The sequence below is a fragment of the Telmatherina bonti genome, assembly GCF_933228915.1.
Source record: "Telmatherina bonti genome assembly, chromosome: 22".
Lineage (NCBI taxonomy): Eukaryota > Metazoa > Chordata > Actinopteri > Atheriniformes > Telmatherinidae > Telmatherina > Telmatherina bonti.
In genome coordinates this window covers 11,764,105-11,777,847 of record NC_136631.1, presented here as the reverse complement: position 1 = coordinate 11,777,847, position 13,743 = coordinate 11,764,105, and the positions used below count along the sequence as shown (strand labels likewise).

General features: G+C 39.0%; 1 protein-coding gene across 1 annotated transcript in view; it reads left to right on the top strand.

Moving 5' to 3' along the window:
• Nucleotides 1-12,707, top strand: part of syt14a (synaptotagmin XIVa) — a gene marked incomplete at its 3' end in the record, with an annotated part of 33,844 nt that extends 21,137 nt beyond the window's left edge. The window contains exons 4-8 of the mRNA XM_079262768.1: nt 5,397-5,668; nt 5,746-6,195; nt 8,526-8,715; nt 9,247-9,303; nt 12,394-12,707. Coding sequence (XP_079118894.1) covers nt 5,397-5,668; nt 5,746-6,195; nt 8,526-8,715; nt 9,247-9,303; nt 12,394-12,707 — 1,283 coding nt within the window. The remainder of the gene's footprint in view (nt 1-5,396; nt 5,669-5,745; nt 6,196-8,525; nt 8,716-9,246; nt 9,304-12,393) is intronic.
• Between the last annotated feature and the right edge of the window lie 1,036 nt (nt 12,708-13,743).

Sequence of the window (13,743 nt, the reverse complement as noted above, 5' to 3'; positions counted from 1 at the left end):
AGGACATATGTATTATACATGAGGAGAATTGTGCCAGAGCTGCAGAATCAAGGAGGGTATGTGCCATAGTGGCTCCGCTCAGCATAACAAAACACAAAGTAAGCAGAAAGGGGAAATGATCTAAGGTTTGTGCAGACATCTTCTCTGCTGTCAGCACCCCAGCGTGACCACTAGATGAGGATACTGTCACATTTCAGCATGCCGCAACGCTTTTGATTTTTTTTTTTGTCATGATAGTGGACATGAAGCAACCCCTTACCACTGGAATTAGTTGTGTTATTGTCTGTGGAGAAAATTCCAGTAAAAGGTCGGCTGCATTCAATGCCTTAATAAGTTTTATGACAATGAGCAGCAGCATGTAGGTTTTTGTTAGAAGTGAGACGAGAGGATTGATTCCACTTTTATCTCTGTAGTAAAGTAAGATATAAAACACTTCAACGCTGGACAAAACGCATCGAAAACCTAAAAATATTTGGCTGAATCCTCATTACATCTGTGAATGTCTCATTTATTGGTTTCGTGTTGTTAAAGCTACAAGATGGTTTAACAAAAGCTTCACAATCTTTTGCTTTCCTTTAACTTTGTGATGACTGTGGAATAAGCCTAACAACATTAGTATTAGAGTGACTTCCTTTGTATTTTTTCCTTTTTACTGTAATTCAAGTGGAAAACATCAAATTATGAATGGAACTTAATTGTTGATACTGTTGTTTTTATTTTGCTTGTAGCCAATTATTTTTTTTTATATCTGGTGTCAGAAGATTCAGGCCATTTCTGATATCATGTTCACCAAAACGTGAGCGCTGTTTTATTGTGTGATTGAAAGCATATACGCTGGACTGTAACAGGTTTATTAAAAACAAAAAAAAGCAGGGCAGTATTGAGTATTGTGAGTGTGGTTCACCTTCGACTGTTGTCACTTCTCACAGTGATATATTTCTTGTCATTCAGCTATTTAATTTCTGGCTATATTTAATACTTCATATGACTTTATGCTGTTTTGTTTCACATAAGAAATCTGGATTTTTGACTGTCAGAAGGAAAGTTAAACAGGAATCCTCCCCAAAGTCACATTTTTGACTTGGAAACCCATTTCAGCCCCGAAATGAAAATAAAACATGGTTAACTTGTGCATTTTATACATTTAAAGCCCAACCCAAAAAATAATAAGTCTGTTTTCACCATAAAGAGGTGCAGTAGGTTTCAGAAACTGTGTAGAAAATATGACACACATGGCATTGCTGGATGAATGGCACGATAGTTGCGGTAATAAACTGTTAATTAAACAGGATGAAAAGATGAACTGTAGGTTTTTGTGAGGCAAATAAAATGGATAAAACAGCAGGGGGCTTGAGGATAATTAAAGTATTATCTGCTCTTCACTACATCCAGATCCACTCAGGCTCTTTCTTTGTGGTCACTGTGTTGCTTTAGTTACTACTGCAAGGTTCCCATCCCATTTGTGTCTGGAAAAGTCCATTTTACAGCGACGTTGTGGTCCCATATGAGTAACCTATGCGTCCCTATGCCCATCCTTACTGATACATCCGTAATAAGGTCAGTGAGCATGAGGAAGTAATCAAAATGAAAAGGTTACACCTTGATTATAGTTCCAAAAGAAGAAAAAAATCTCAAGAAGCTGCATAATGTCTGTGATGAAACAAGAAATTAAATTTTTGTTCATCTGACATTTGCTAACATTCTCTGATTTCTAGTCGAAGCGTATCACCGCTTTGATTGTGACCCGAAAAGAACAAAACTATTTTCAGTCAAAAATATTCAGAGAAGTCCCTACAAGTATGATCATACATGTTTATATGTGCTTAATAACAGGCTGCACAACACTCAGCAGTGTGCAAAATAAACTAATAATGAATCTTTCTCCACAGGATGGAGCCGATACTGCTTGTTTGATTGATAGTTATATTTGCTATGTGAAAGCTTAGGGTTGCTGAGTGGTCAGGTGTGTTTTTCCTTCCTTTCAGCCACAGAAAGAACCAGGAAGTGCAGCTGTTCTCCTTCATCGCCGAAGATATTTATACCAGAATTTCACAGTTGAGTTTCACAAAAATTGTTTCCCTCTTTCAGATACAAAAAAGCAAAACAAGCTCGTCGAGAAGGGATGAAACTCTATGAAGTAAGGGTGGGTTAGACAAGAGGAGGAATGGTAACCATCCCAATTAGAGGGCTGGAGAAAAAGAGTAGTGCTTTTGCACTGCAGCTTCCTTCAAATCAACCGCCCCCGGCTCAGCGGGGGAAAAGCAGCTCAAAATGGATTTGCTCCTTTTATCAAGCCCTCCGTGACACTTAGTTAAGACTCCTTTTGCCTCCATCCTGCCGTTGATATGTGCCACTTTGAGCTGCTGTCTAACTTACATTATTAAGTGTGAAAGTTTCAAGAAGTTGGGAGAAAGCTGGAACAATGTGTCGGAGGGAATTACGTCATCACAGCGTTGGCTTTTTCTGAAAGTTAGGAGACAGCATAAGAAGAGGGTTTTTTTTTTCCCTGCTCCTGACTTATTTTATTACTTATCCTTTGTTTTCTTTGTCATTTTTGCAAGAAGCTGGGTTAAAAGCACTCCTCAGCAGTGTCCCTGTGGGAGTATTTGCATCGGCTGCTCAATTTTTGTGGATCCTCATGTTACAAGAGAGCTATATTTGAGAATACAGCCAATGATATTATTCAAGGTTCTTAGTAAGAGCAGCAGAACGTTAAGTATAGTCTTATTCTTTGCCTTCCAGCAACTAAATCATTTAGAAAGGTGAGAGGCTTGGAATCCGTGACTGTATTCAGTACACCTCTTTAACAATGCATATTGAATGTTTTATTTAGATTGTGCATTCAAGATTGCTCAGAGCATATTATTAACGTGAAGGCAGGTTGTGAAAGCGCCATCTGACAGAATGAGAAGGAAGTCTGTGATAAATGGGATTACATATGTATTTTTGAGGAAAGAGTCGGTTTAGTATCAGAGATGCATGAAAAAAAAGAATAAATGATCATTTTAAGACAGTTTATAAGCATTTTAGCTCTAATATTTATTTAAAAAAGCTGTAAATTCAGATATGAAATGTTTCTACAGAGTATTTTAGATTCATAAACATGAAATAAAAGATTAGGCTAAATCAAGCCACAATGATGCGCATGAATCGATTTCTTTAGTTCTTAATTGTAACTATTGCTCATTTAACAAAAAATGTTATATTTGATCATTTTAAAGCCAATGTTTAGGCTTTCTTCTTCCTTTTTTTACTCTTTGTCTCTGCAGCTCATGTAAAGCTCTTCCACAGAATAATCACTGTCTGACCTACAGTGAAGTAACGTGTACTCTTGTTGTTACCTTTAAACCATTGGAGAGAATATAGTTGAAAACTATTTTATGTTTTGCTCATTCATTACAAGTTCCATCAAAATGTCAAAACCAGCAAACAATAGATTGAAGTTGATAATTATAAGAAAGTAATTGTGCCTGTCACTGAAGTGTTGAACTTTTCACCTCTTTCTGGGTGTCAGAATTAGTCAGTCCTGAATATTTGCTCCTCTGTTATGGCTGTAAGACCAAATCCTCACAAACGCTCAACTATTTAAGGCTGATGCACCTCTTGTTTGTAGCAGCTGTGACTTAATGGGAGCAGCTGGAAAATATGATTTGCCTTGACTGTTTATTTAGTTGTTACAGTAGCTGCGTTCCCATTAGTAAATGTAAATTAAAGCAATATTTCTAAAATTTTGACACATTACAATTGAGATTTGCATCAGTGTCTATTGAACGCTGTTCAGTTCATAAACAGCAGAAGAGCAACGTTGTTTTAGGGTTTTCCACTTCTTGTGGAGGGTTTGACACGTCTTTTTAAAGCCCTACTACCTCTTTAACCTTTCTAAAACTCTGCATTTTGCTGTTGTTTGCTATCAAGGATGGAGATTATATTTTTTTCTTTTATCTTTTGTAAAAATATTTCTGTCTCACCCACCGTCCATACATACCATGCCGTCTTTACCTGAAATAAGCTGGTCATGTGACTCCCTACGTCAGGGGTGCCCAAGTCCGGTCCTCGAGATCTACCACCCTGCTGTTTTTAGGTGCAACCCTCCTCCAACACACCTGAATCAACTAAGTGGCTCAATAGCAGGCCTCTGCGGAGCTGAATGACATGCAGAAGAGGAATTCAGCTATTTGACTCAGCTGTGCTGGACAGGGGTTGGTAGATTGGTAGATCTCGAGGACTGGACTTGGGCACCCCTGCCCTACATTATGTCCAGGGATGGCGGTAACTTGCGTGTTTTTTTGGGTAAGCAGCGGTCCTTTTCTTTTTTCTTTAATCAGAAGGTGTTCATGTCAATTGTGTACATATTTACTGTTGTTTTACTACCTTTACTTACCATTTTATCTATCTTGTTAAGTTATATCACCAAGCAATAAGTTTTTTTTGTATTATTATTAAGCAGTATCATCTAGTTTGATATTACATCCATTTTCCCTGAATAATGTTTAGAATTGCAGCATCTATTTGCTCAGTTTTTGCAAGAAAACAAAGTGGGTTAGGTATGGTAGAAAGTAGGTGTGGGAAAATCGAATTGAAAAATCGAATATTGGGATTTTTTTGGTTCACAATTTTAAAATAGATTTCTTTGTTTAAAAATTGTTTCTTTTTTCCAATAAATAAAAATAATCCATAATAAAATTTTTGTAATTTTAATTGTTTTTATTGATTTTTTTCCACTTGTCATTTCGGGCATTATAGCAGCAGAATGATGGTCCGGGTACTATGTTGTTTTTTCCGAACTGAAATTAAAAAAAAAAAAAAAAATGAGCAAAATAAATTTTGTACATTTATTTTGTTTGTTTGTATTTTTGTAGACTAAAAACAATCAGAAAAAAACATCTGAATCAAATCGGGACTAAAGCATATGGTCATCGCCCTAGTAAGAAGGTTCTGTGTATTTACAGGTGTTTTGTATACCGGTCACCTTAACTCTATTCTCACATTTTTAATGACGCAGTCACATAATGTGATGCAAATTGCTTTTCTTTCATGAAAGACAAAATCGTCTCTTTCTCTTGCATCCCAGATGTTACAGTCACTGGATGAAGTGGTTGAGTTGCACAAGAGGTTTTGAGCACTAACCTTCTACTGATGCCAACTTTCTGATGTCAAGCATTAAAATATGTGTGAAAATACTGTAATAGCATTGCCACACAATACTTTCTATGACGTAAGGCAATCAGTGTTTGATAAACAAAAACATTAAGTCTGCTTTTTCCTTTTCTACTGGACAAAATAAACTATATTCCCAGTATATTCCAGCTGCTCTTGTGAAAACAAATGCTGTTGCATTAAACTGTGTTTGTAGTGGTCCAGGTATAAGATTGTATGTCATTTTCCTTCCTCATCAGTTAACTGCATCCAGAGGATGAGACGAACTCCGCCACTAGATGAGCTTCAGCCACCCCCCTATCAGGACGAGAATGGTTCTCCGAGGATGTCCTGCACCCTGTCCGACCTGGGCGATGCCAAGTGTGACTTGTCGCAGACCAGCGGCAGTCCCCACCTCTCCTTTGGCAAGTGTCCCAGTGAGGGCAGCGATGGCCATGAAACTGAAAGTTTCCTCAACAAGGGCTATGAGGAGGATGTACCGAGTGACAGCACCGCCGTCCTCAGCCCAGAGGTAAACTCCACTAACACAGCAGGTAATGAAAGTCTCAGGTTTTTATCATACCTTCACCATCTTGCTGCTTTCTTTAGGATATGTCGGCCCGAGGATCAGCTGCACAGCTCCTTAAAGGTTATGAGCCTGACCCTGTTGCAAAGTACGGCACCCTGGACATCGTGTTCGACTACGACTCTGAGGAGCAGCAGCTGTCTGTGACCATCATGGCAGTGACCGACCTTCCCTCAGTCAAACGCACTGGAAACATCTCTTGGCAGGTCCACCTGGTGCTTCTTCCCACCAAGAAACAGAGGGCGAAGACGGCCATTCAGCGAGGCCCCTGCCCCATCTTCACCGAGACCTTTCGCCTCAGCCACGTGGAGTCGGAGATGATCAGCAACTACGCCATCCGGTTCCGCCTTTACAGCATGCGACGGATGAAGAAAGAGAAGGTCTTCGGAGAGAAGGTGTTCTACCTCACCAAGCTCAACCCTCAGGGCAAAATGTCTGTCCCGGTCATATTAGACCCATGCTGTGCACTCCCGGTAAGCAGGATCAAAGCAGGTGCTGGCTCTAAAGTACACACTCAACACTTCACTAATTGCACCTCTTTGTTGATTGGTCTTTCATCTGATTGGATAACATTTTAGAATGGGGTTATGTTTTGCAGAGACTCTGTGAATACGATGATCGCTGAACTGAACCACTTTTGTTTGAGTTAAGTGTCTCAAGAGTAGATGACAGGGGAAGAACAGTAACACACTTATGTTTGTTTTCCTTTTGGTTTGCATTTTAAAATAGTGTAGTGATTTAAATACAAGCCAAAAGCTGTAAATTATTAAATACCTAAAAGGAATATCTGATATCGTGAGCGCTTTTTATATTCTGTAAGGGATAGTCTCACATCAGTCCACCTGACTTTGTAGCTTGTGTTGAGGTTCAGGTGCAACAGGAGATGGAAGGAAAGTCATTTAAAAAAAATATATTGTTTTTAAAATGTAATCTTTCATCGTTTTTTGACAAACCCTTCCTAGACAGCAACTGTTTGTTGGCTTAGAAACCAAATTGCCAGCTCTGTTGTACTTGACTTTTTCTACTTACGGAAGGAGAGAAAATAACCTGCATATATTATCTTTCTACATTTACACCTGAAAAATCCTAGAAATTCACTCGGTAACAGCTTCACAACTGTAAATTCAGTGTTCAGAAGCACAGATTGTGTCAGAATCACTTCAGCAAATGCATCATTTTCTCTATAGTGGCTTTTCATGGTGAGGTTTGAAGCATGCATTAGAGATTCCTGGAGGGGGTTTTGTTTGGGTTGCGGCTATTGACATGCAGGTTCAGTAACATTTTGATGACAAAATATGAATTATTTTTTCTTTTTATTAAATTGTTTACAAGTTGCATTTTTATTGTAAAACTAAGTGCAGATTCTCAGTTTTAACAGGATGAAGGATTTAGTATTTTAATGGCTCTCAAATGCAGAGCTCCCATTTTCAGGGGCCTAAATGTAATTTGACAAATTACCATAAATAAATAAATAAAAAGTTCCTTTTTGGCACTTAGAATTCTTTGCCTACTTTAAGGTAGGTCTGGTATCCATAAACTCCTTGTTGTGGCTCTTTCAGTCTTAATTTTTGTCTTTTGTAAATAAGTTAGATTTTATTGCAACCAGGTGACTTTTTCAGGTCATCTGAGAATATTCTACTTTACTGGCTTTAATAAAAACATCCATATCAACTGTATGTTAAGTTTAGGATCATTGTCACTTTTTATTGAGACGTATATGGTGACCTAATCAGTGTGTGTCTTCACACTGGCTCCATGTGTTGAAGAGGAGATACAGATATAGGCGCATCTAGCAGAGATGGGATGAATGTCAGTTTAATAAAACCTTTTTATTATTACTGCGTATGAATGTTCGTACCTTGTTGTAATGGCTGACTGTCCTCTTATTAAGTCTCCTCTTTATGGTGGTCTTTATAAAGATAGGTCCACTCACTGAACTGTTCTTTGCTTGGCTGGATGTTGAAAGTTTTCGGTTGCCAGGGTTACGAGTACCTTCTTTCTGTCAACTAAATCTACACTTTTCCCAACATTTCTATTCATGTCGTCCCTCTGATGGATTTGTTTTATGTCTTCACTGCACTGCAGCGTTGTATGCTCAGAGCAACAGCTTACAAATCCAAATCTTTTACTTCTTATCCATTAAAAAAAAAAAAAAAAAAAAAAAAAAAAAAACAGGAAAGCTAACCATAAAACATATTTGTGTTTTTGCTTTATTGCTTTGATCAGCTGTTAGTTATGCACAATATATAGCTCCTCTGTCTGAATGTGAAGAATAAGGTTTTGCCACAACAACTCATGTCTACTGTGCTAATTTGATGATTTGATGATCCCATTCAACTTAAGATTTAGTGACTATTTCCACACCTAACAAGAGCTTTATGTTTGAGCTAGAAGATGTTTTAAGCCTTTAGCTCACTGAGCTAATTTTAGCTTCACTACAAAGCCTCTTATATCTGATGATTTTTATTTGATGTAACATTAAATTAGCTTAAGAGAGATGACAAGAAATTAGTGTTGTTGTTGTTTTTTTTTATTTTAAATCTGTCCCAGGTGTAATAATCTTCATGGGACCAACGTGTTTAACAGAGTTAGCAACTGGGAGTATGGATGAACAGCTAATTGGGCAGATGTAGCGGCGTTGTATCGGAATGCTGATTTCTTTGTATTCTGGGTTTTCTAAAGGCTACTGAGAGCATTAGGAATCAAGGCAGTGATAAGAACTGATGAAGATGAATATTTTATTTCACATGCTGAATTATTGATGTCGCACCAGAGTTTTCTGAACGTCTGCTAACATTTTCAGGGCGGTGAATCGCAGGTCAGCCTTTCTGATATGACATGCAGTGAAAGCGCCTCATCGTTCCAGTCCGTCAGTCAGACTTGCACACCAGAGATCCTGGTTGGTCTGGTGTACAACGCCACAACTGGGCGTCTCTCTGTGGAAGTCATCAAAGGCATCCATTTCAAAAACCTGGCTGCCAACAAGCCACCCAGTAAGTACCCTAAAAGGTTTCCTTATGCCAAGTATTAGTTTTAGAGACAAATAACAGTTTTATTGTTAGAAACCAGAACAGAAAAGGACAAGTTGAGCCTCTGCATAGGAATTTGCCTTAAGACGGGCAAAGTGCATCTCAAACTTTTCTGTATTTTAAGAATGTTATTTAGATTTGTATGAGGAAAATGCACTGTGTTTGCTAAAATAGCATGAAGAGACTATGCACAGCTTGCAACTTGCCCAGCTCAGAGATAGTCTGTTCTGTCTAAGCTGCATTTCCTGCCTTTCAGTTTTCCTCTGGTTAGATCCCTGGTCTTCCTTCTTTGTAAGCTTCCAGGGATCCGAGCAAACAGTTCAAACAAAAGATGCCTCTTGTTGAACTACATGCAATGTTGTTGTTGGCCTTCTGACCCTGTTTCTCTTTCCTTGCATCTACGGTTTTGTCTGTGCCTGAAATTCTCTCAACCTACTACCTTTTTGACATCTTGGTCCGTTCTTTTTCTTACTGCTGTCCAACCCTTGTTGTCAGATGGGCTGTTCTGTTGTCTAAAACACTTGATAGGTGGACAGGTTTATATAATCAGAGGTGAGTGTCTTCCTGCCTGGAAGTGAGGTACAATCATTGTTGCATTCAGGACCTTGTTATTAATCTTCATGGATGCAGTTAGATAATGTGATTTTTTTTATGAGCAGCATCTGATTGGATCTCTGCCAGACTGCTGAATGTCGACCGACCGGATGTCGGTGGTTTGACTTTAGGTTTAAACCATTTCCTTACTAGTTTATGATTAGTCTTCTAGGTCGGGGGTGCCCCACTCTGGTCCTCGAGGGCCACAATCCTCCAGGTTTTCCATGTAACCCTGCTCCAACTGAGTCTAATTAATTAGTCATTGTGTAGAACTTAATTGGCTGTTGGATCTATTTGATGCAAGTCAGGTGTGTTGGAGCAGGGATAAATGGAAAACCTGCAGGACAGCGGCCCCCTATTCTAGGTAAATGTTAATAAAAACTTACATTAGGGATGGGTGATACCAACATTTTGAATAAAATGACAGTAATTTATGGTGCTTTTTCATTTTTATAGATATTGATACATTTAGCCTCTTAAATAAAATTGTGTTGGCACAGTGTGTGTTAATCTTTATTGCAGGGGCAATATTGAATTTGAATTAATCTTTTCAACATACATACTTGAAAGAAATGCCTATATAGAGAAGAAAAATATCTCAACAAGTTTAATAAATAAAAATAATTTAAAAATAGATCTTTTTTTTTTTTTTTTAATTATTTTAAAAAGCAATTTGACTACCAAGATATGAATTATTATTGTATTGATGGATTAGAACATTGTGTTTAGTAGCTTTTGTTAAAGCAGCAAAGTATTAAAAAGCAACATTGTAACATTTTAATCACTAAATGCATCATGGTCATCATCACACAATGGCACGCAAGTCATTTTACTGCCTAAAACAGGGTGAACAGAGAAGAAATGTCATGTTTCGTATTCACACAGTGGCATTAGGATGATCAAGTCCAGTGCTTTGACTGGCAGATGTAGAGTTCAGAGCATTGATACGCCCATCCCTAATGCATATGTTTATATAATAATAACTTGAACAATTATTAAAATGTGGCACACAATTCAAGTTATCAGGGTAAAAATGACACTCGTCCATGAAGATGCTTGCTTTGTAAATCTTCTTCCTGCATGTTTAAATTATCAGGTATGTGATCGTTTCACCTTCCTCCCTTTATTGTTTCTGTTTTTTGTGTTTGTAATGCCTTTAAAAACAAAATGTTTTATTCCTATGCAGTTGAGTTTGCTTGCAAGCTGATGGGCAGCTAAAGATGTCTTTGTCTTTATTTAAGCAGCACACTTTGGCATGCTATATTTGTATTTTTAATAGTTTTCAGCTCTTCCAGCACATAAAACAGAAAAATAACTTCTAAAAAGGCACATTTACTGTCTTCTGATTTATAGCCATGCTTCTTGTATTCATAAACATCTAGCTAATAACTAGCTGCCAGATTTTATTGCTATTTGTTCGATCCTGAATTGCATTTCCACACAGTCTTCAAATAGTACGTAGAAAATAGTCACATCTGGTAACACTGAAAAAAAAAACCCCTTTGTGCAAAATCCTCACGAAGGCCTTGATTGACTTTGTGCGTCTTGCGGAGGGAAAAAAGCGAGATGCGTAGCACTTTCAAAACTCCTTTTCTGTCAATTCAAAACAGTAGCAAGTCGACGAGTCAAGTCAATCATCAGCCGCAGCCCCTCTCATTCAGCAACAATACCAAAGAGCCTTGCATCACCGCTGCTGACCACTTAAGACATCCACAGCTCCACAGAGCCCATTCAGCAGCAGTCAAAAAAGAAATCAAGGCTATTTTTTTCACTCTGCTTTTATGTCAAAGAGAGCAACTGAATGTGTGATTCAAAGCGGTGAGCTAGGCGTTGGAAAGCAGCTGGCACTCGACAGCATGAAAGCCTCGGCAATTCATTCCTTATACTCCCTCTTAGACAGGAACATAATACACGGCATTATTACGGAGTGTGGTTGTAGACGAGGGGCGAAACACTCTCAGAGACCCATTGTGATTGCCAGTCTTGCCTCTTTTCCTTTTCAGCTGGATTTACGGCTTCAGTTTAAGTCATGATTTCTGCATGGAAATGGAAAGTGAATGAGGAAACAGTGAATGCTGAAATCACTTGATAATGGCTGTTTTTCCTTTTAGCTTTTGCCACTTCGGAGTTTTATGAATAAGATTTATCGCGAATTATGTTTTGTGGGAATATGCTCTGATTTTCAATAATGTAAAAAGAGTGCATGTGTGTGTGCGTGTGTGGGGGGGTAATTATAAGGTTAAAATACTATTCTCTGTTTTTGTGGAACCAGAGTTAGATGTTTTCTTTAAATCTTATCAGAATTATTCAACTTACTAGAATTATTCATCCTCCTCTCCCTGTTTGTGTTTAAATCCTACTAAATGTGTGGTTCATATTTTGGACACAGCATGTTTTGGGACACTGCCCTGGGCTCTAAAAGTCTTTGCACAAGTCATGGCACTGACACTGTGTCAAAGTCAGGGAAATAATAGCAGCTCCTCGAGGTATTTCCTGATGAATCAATTAATTTTAGCTTTATCCTGTGTTTCAGACGAGGCCTCTTGTCTTCCAGCAGCAAGCAAATACATCACTAACTTGAGAAACTAATCTGTTTTTATCTTCAGCATCACTCCCCCCCCCCTTCTTCAGGTTAGACATACAGCAGTTGCATAGCAACAAGACCAAAGTAACACTGCTTGCATCCTTTTGAGTTCCTGCTCTCTGTTATTGTGAACACTCACAGCTGTGCTTTGTGTTTGATCAGGAGAAAACTGCATCTTATGTGGTCACAATCTTCTACATCAGTAGCGGTGACATTATTTCAGGAGCAAAAGCTTTGTAGGAAAAATGGGTCACACTTTGCTGCAGAGGAAACACAGCTGCAACAAGGTTTGAATTCAGAGAGTACAACAGGAGGATGCATCGTAAAGATTTTGCACAAAGGATCCCTTACCTTCTCCCCTACTTTAAATTAATTATATTAATTTATTATTATTCATTTAAACTACTATAAATGATTTCAAGCATTTCCTTTGTAACCGTCTCCCAAATCTGCTTCTTGTCCAGATACATACGTTAAGCTGACCTTACTGAACTCCATGGGACACGAAATGTCCAAGTGTAAGACGTCCATCTGTCGAGGTCAGCCCAACCCGACCTACAAAGAGACATTTGTCTTCCAGGTAGCCCTTTTCCAGCTATCTGACGTCACGCTCATTCTCTCTGTCTACAACAAGCGCAGCATGAAACGTAAGGAAATGATTGGCTGGATTTCTCTGGGCCTCAACAGCTCAGGAGAGGAAGAGCTCACCCACTGGACTCAGATGAAAGAGTCTAAAGGACAGCAGGTCTGCCATTGGCACAGTTTGCTGGAGTCTTAACGGTGATGGAGGAGTAGGTCGAGGGTGAGCTTGAGGATAACTGCACAGAGCAGTTTCATCCTACAAGGGCAAGAAATGGAGACGTTGAACTGGAAAGAAGAGCGGGACAGTCGTCCAGTAATCCAAGGTCAGTGGTGAGGAAGAGGAAGGCTGGGACTGAACCTCCCGTGTCTGCACTCACAGATGTTCAGCTTAGCGTGGTGAGGCGCAGATTGCAGAATCACTGACAGCTACAAATTTAGTTGGCGTATTTTTTTCCTTGTGACAACTTTTGGCGACACCTGGCTTTGCTAGTTGATGACCCTAAATAATACGACCACGCATCGGCACATCTCAAACAACAGATCTTTTTATCTCACTTTTAATCTCGTCATAACTGGTTTACATTTGGTTTTATGATTGAGAATCAGTAAACGGACTCAATAAATAAAACTTTTTAGTGGTTGCAAGTTTCAGAAGCACCCCTTCGGCTAAACTCAACTCCAAATCTCCCATACTTTTGGAGAATTTCCCATAATGCATGGGTGCGACGTTGCTCGTGAGCATAGACTGTGTATAAGAAGATGGACGTAGCCTCCGTGACGTCACCCATAGGTTTCTGAAGAGCTTAATTGAAGCTTGGTGGGCGGTTCCTACCATCACCATCTTGGCCGGAGCATGCGTGTCGTCTGTCACGGATAATACAAATATGGGCAAATAGGTGGAGCTAAGAGGGAGGCTGTGAGCGTCATGGTGGATGATTGACATCGAGCGAGCTTTCTGTAACTAAGAGCTAACCTAGCAAACCTGGAGATAACAGGAGCTAACCAGCTAACAGAGGTAAGCGGGCTAAACCTAAGTCGCGTTGTTAACCGGCTAAAAACCGCGGTTGTTCTACGTTCTTCTGACTTGAAGCAGGAGATCAGGTACCTGTCAATCAAAAGGACACGCCCCTAAATATGCCAAACTTCGAGATTAAATTACTTTTAAACGGAGGAGTTGGAAGAAAATTCATTCCCCCCACAGTTGTCATGAAGGTAAACCTGACTTATAAAAC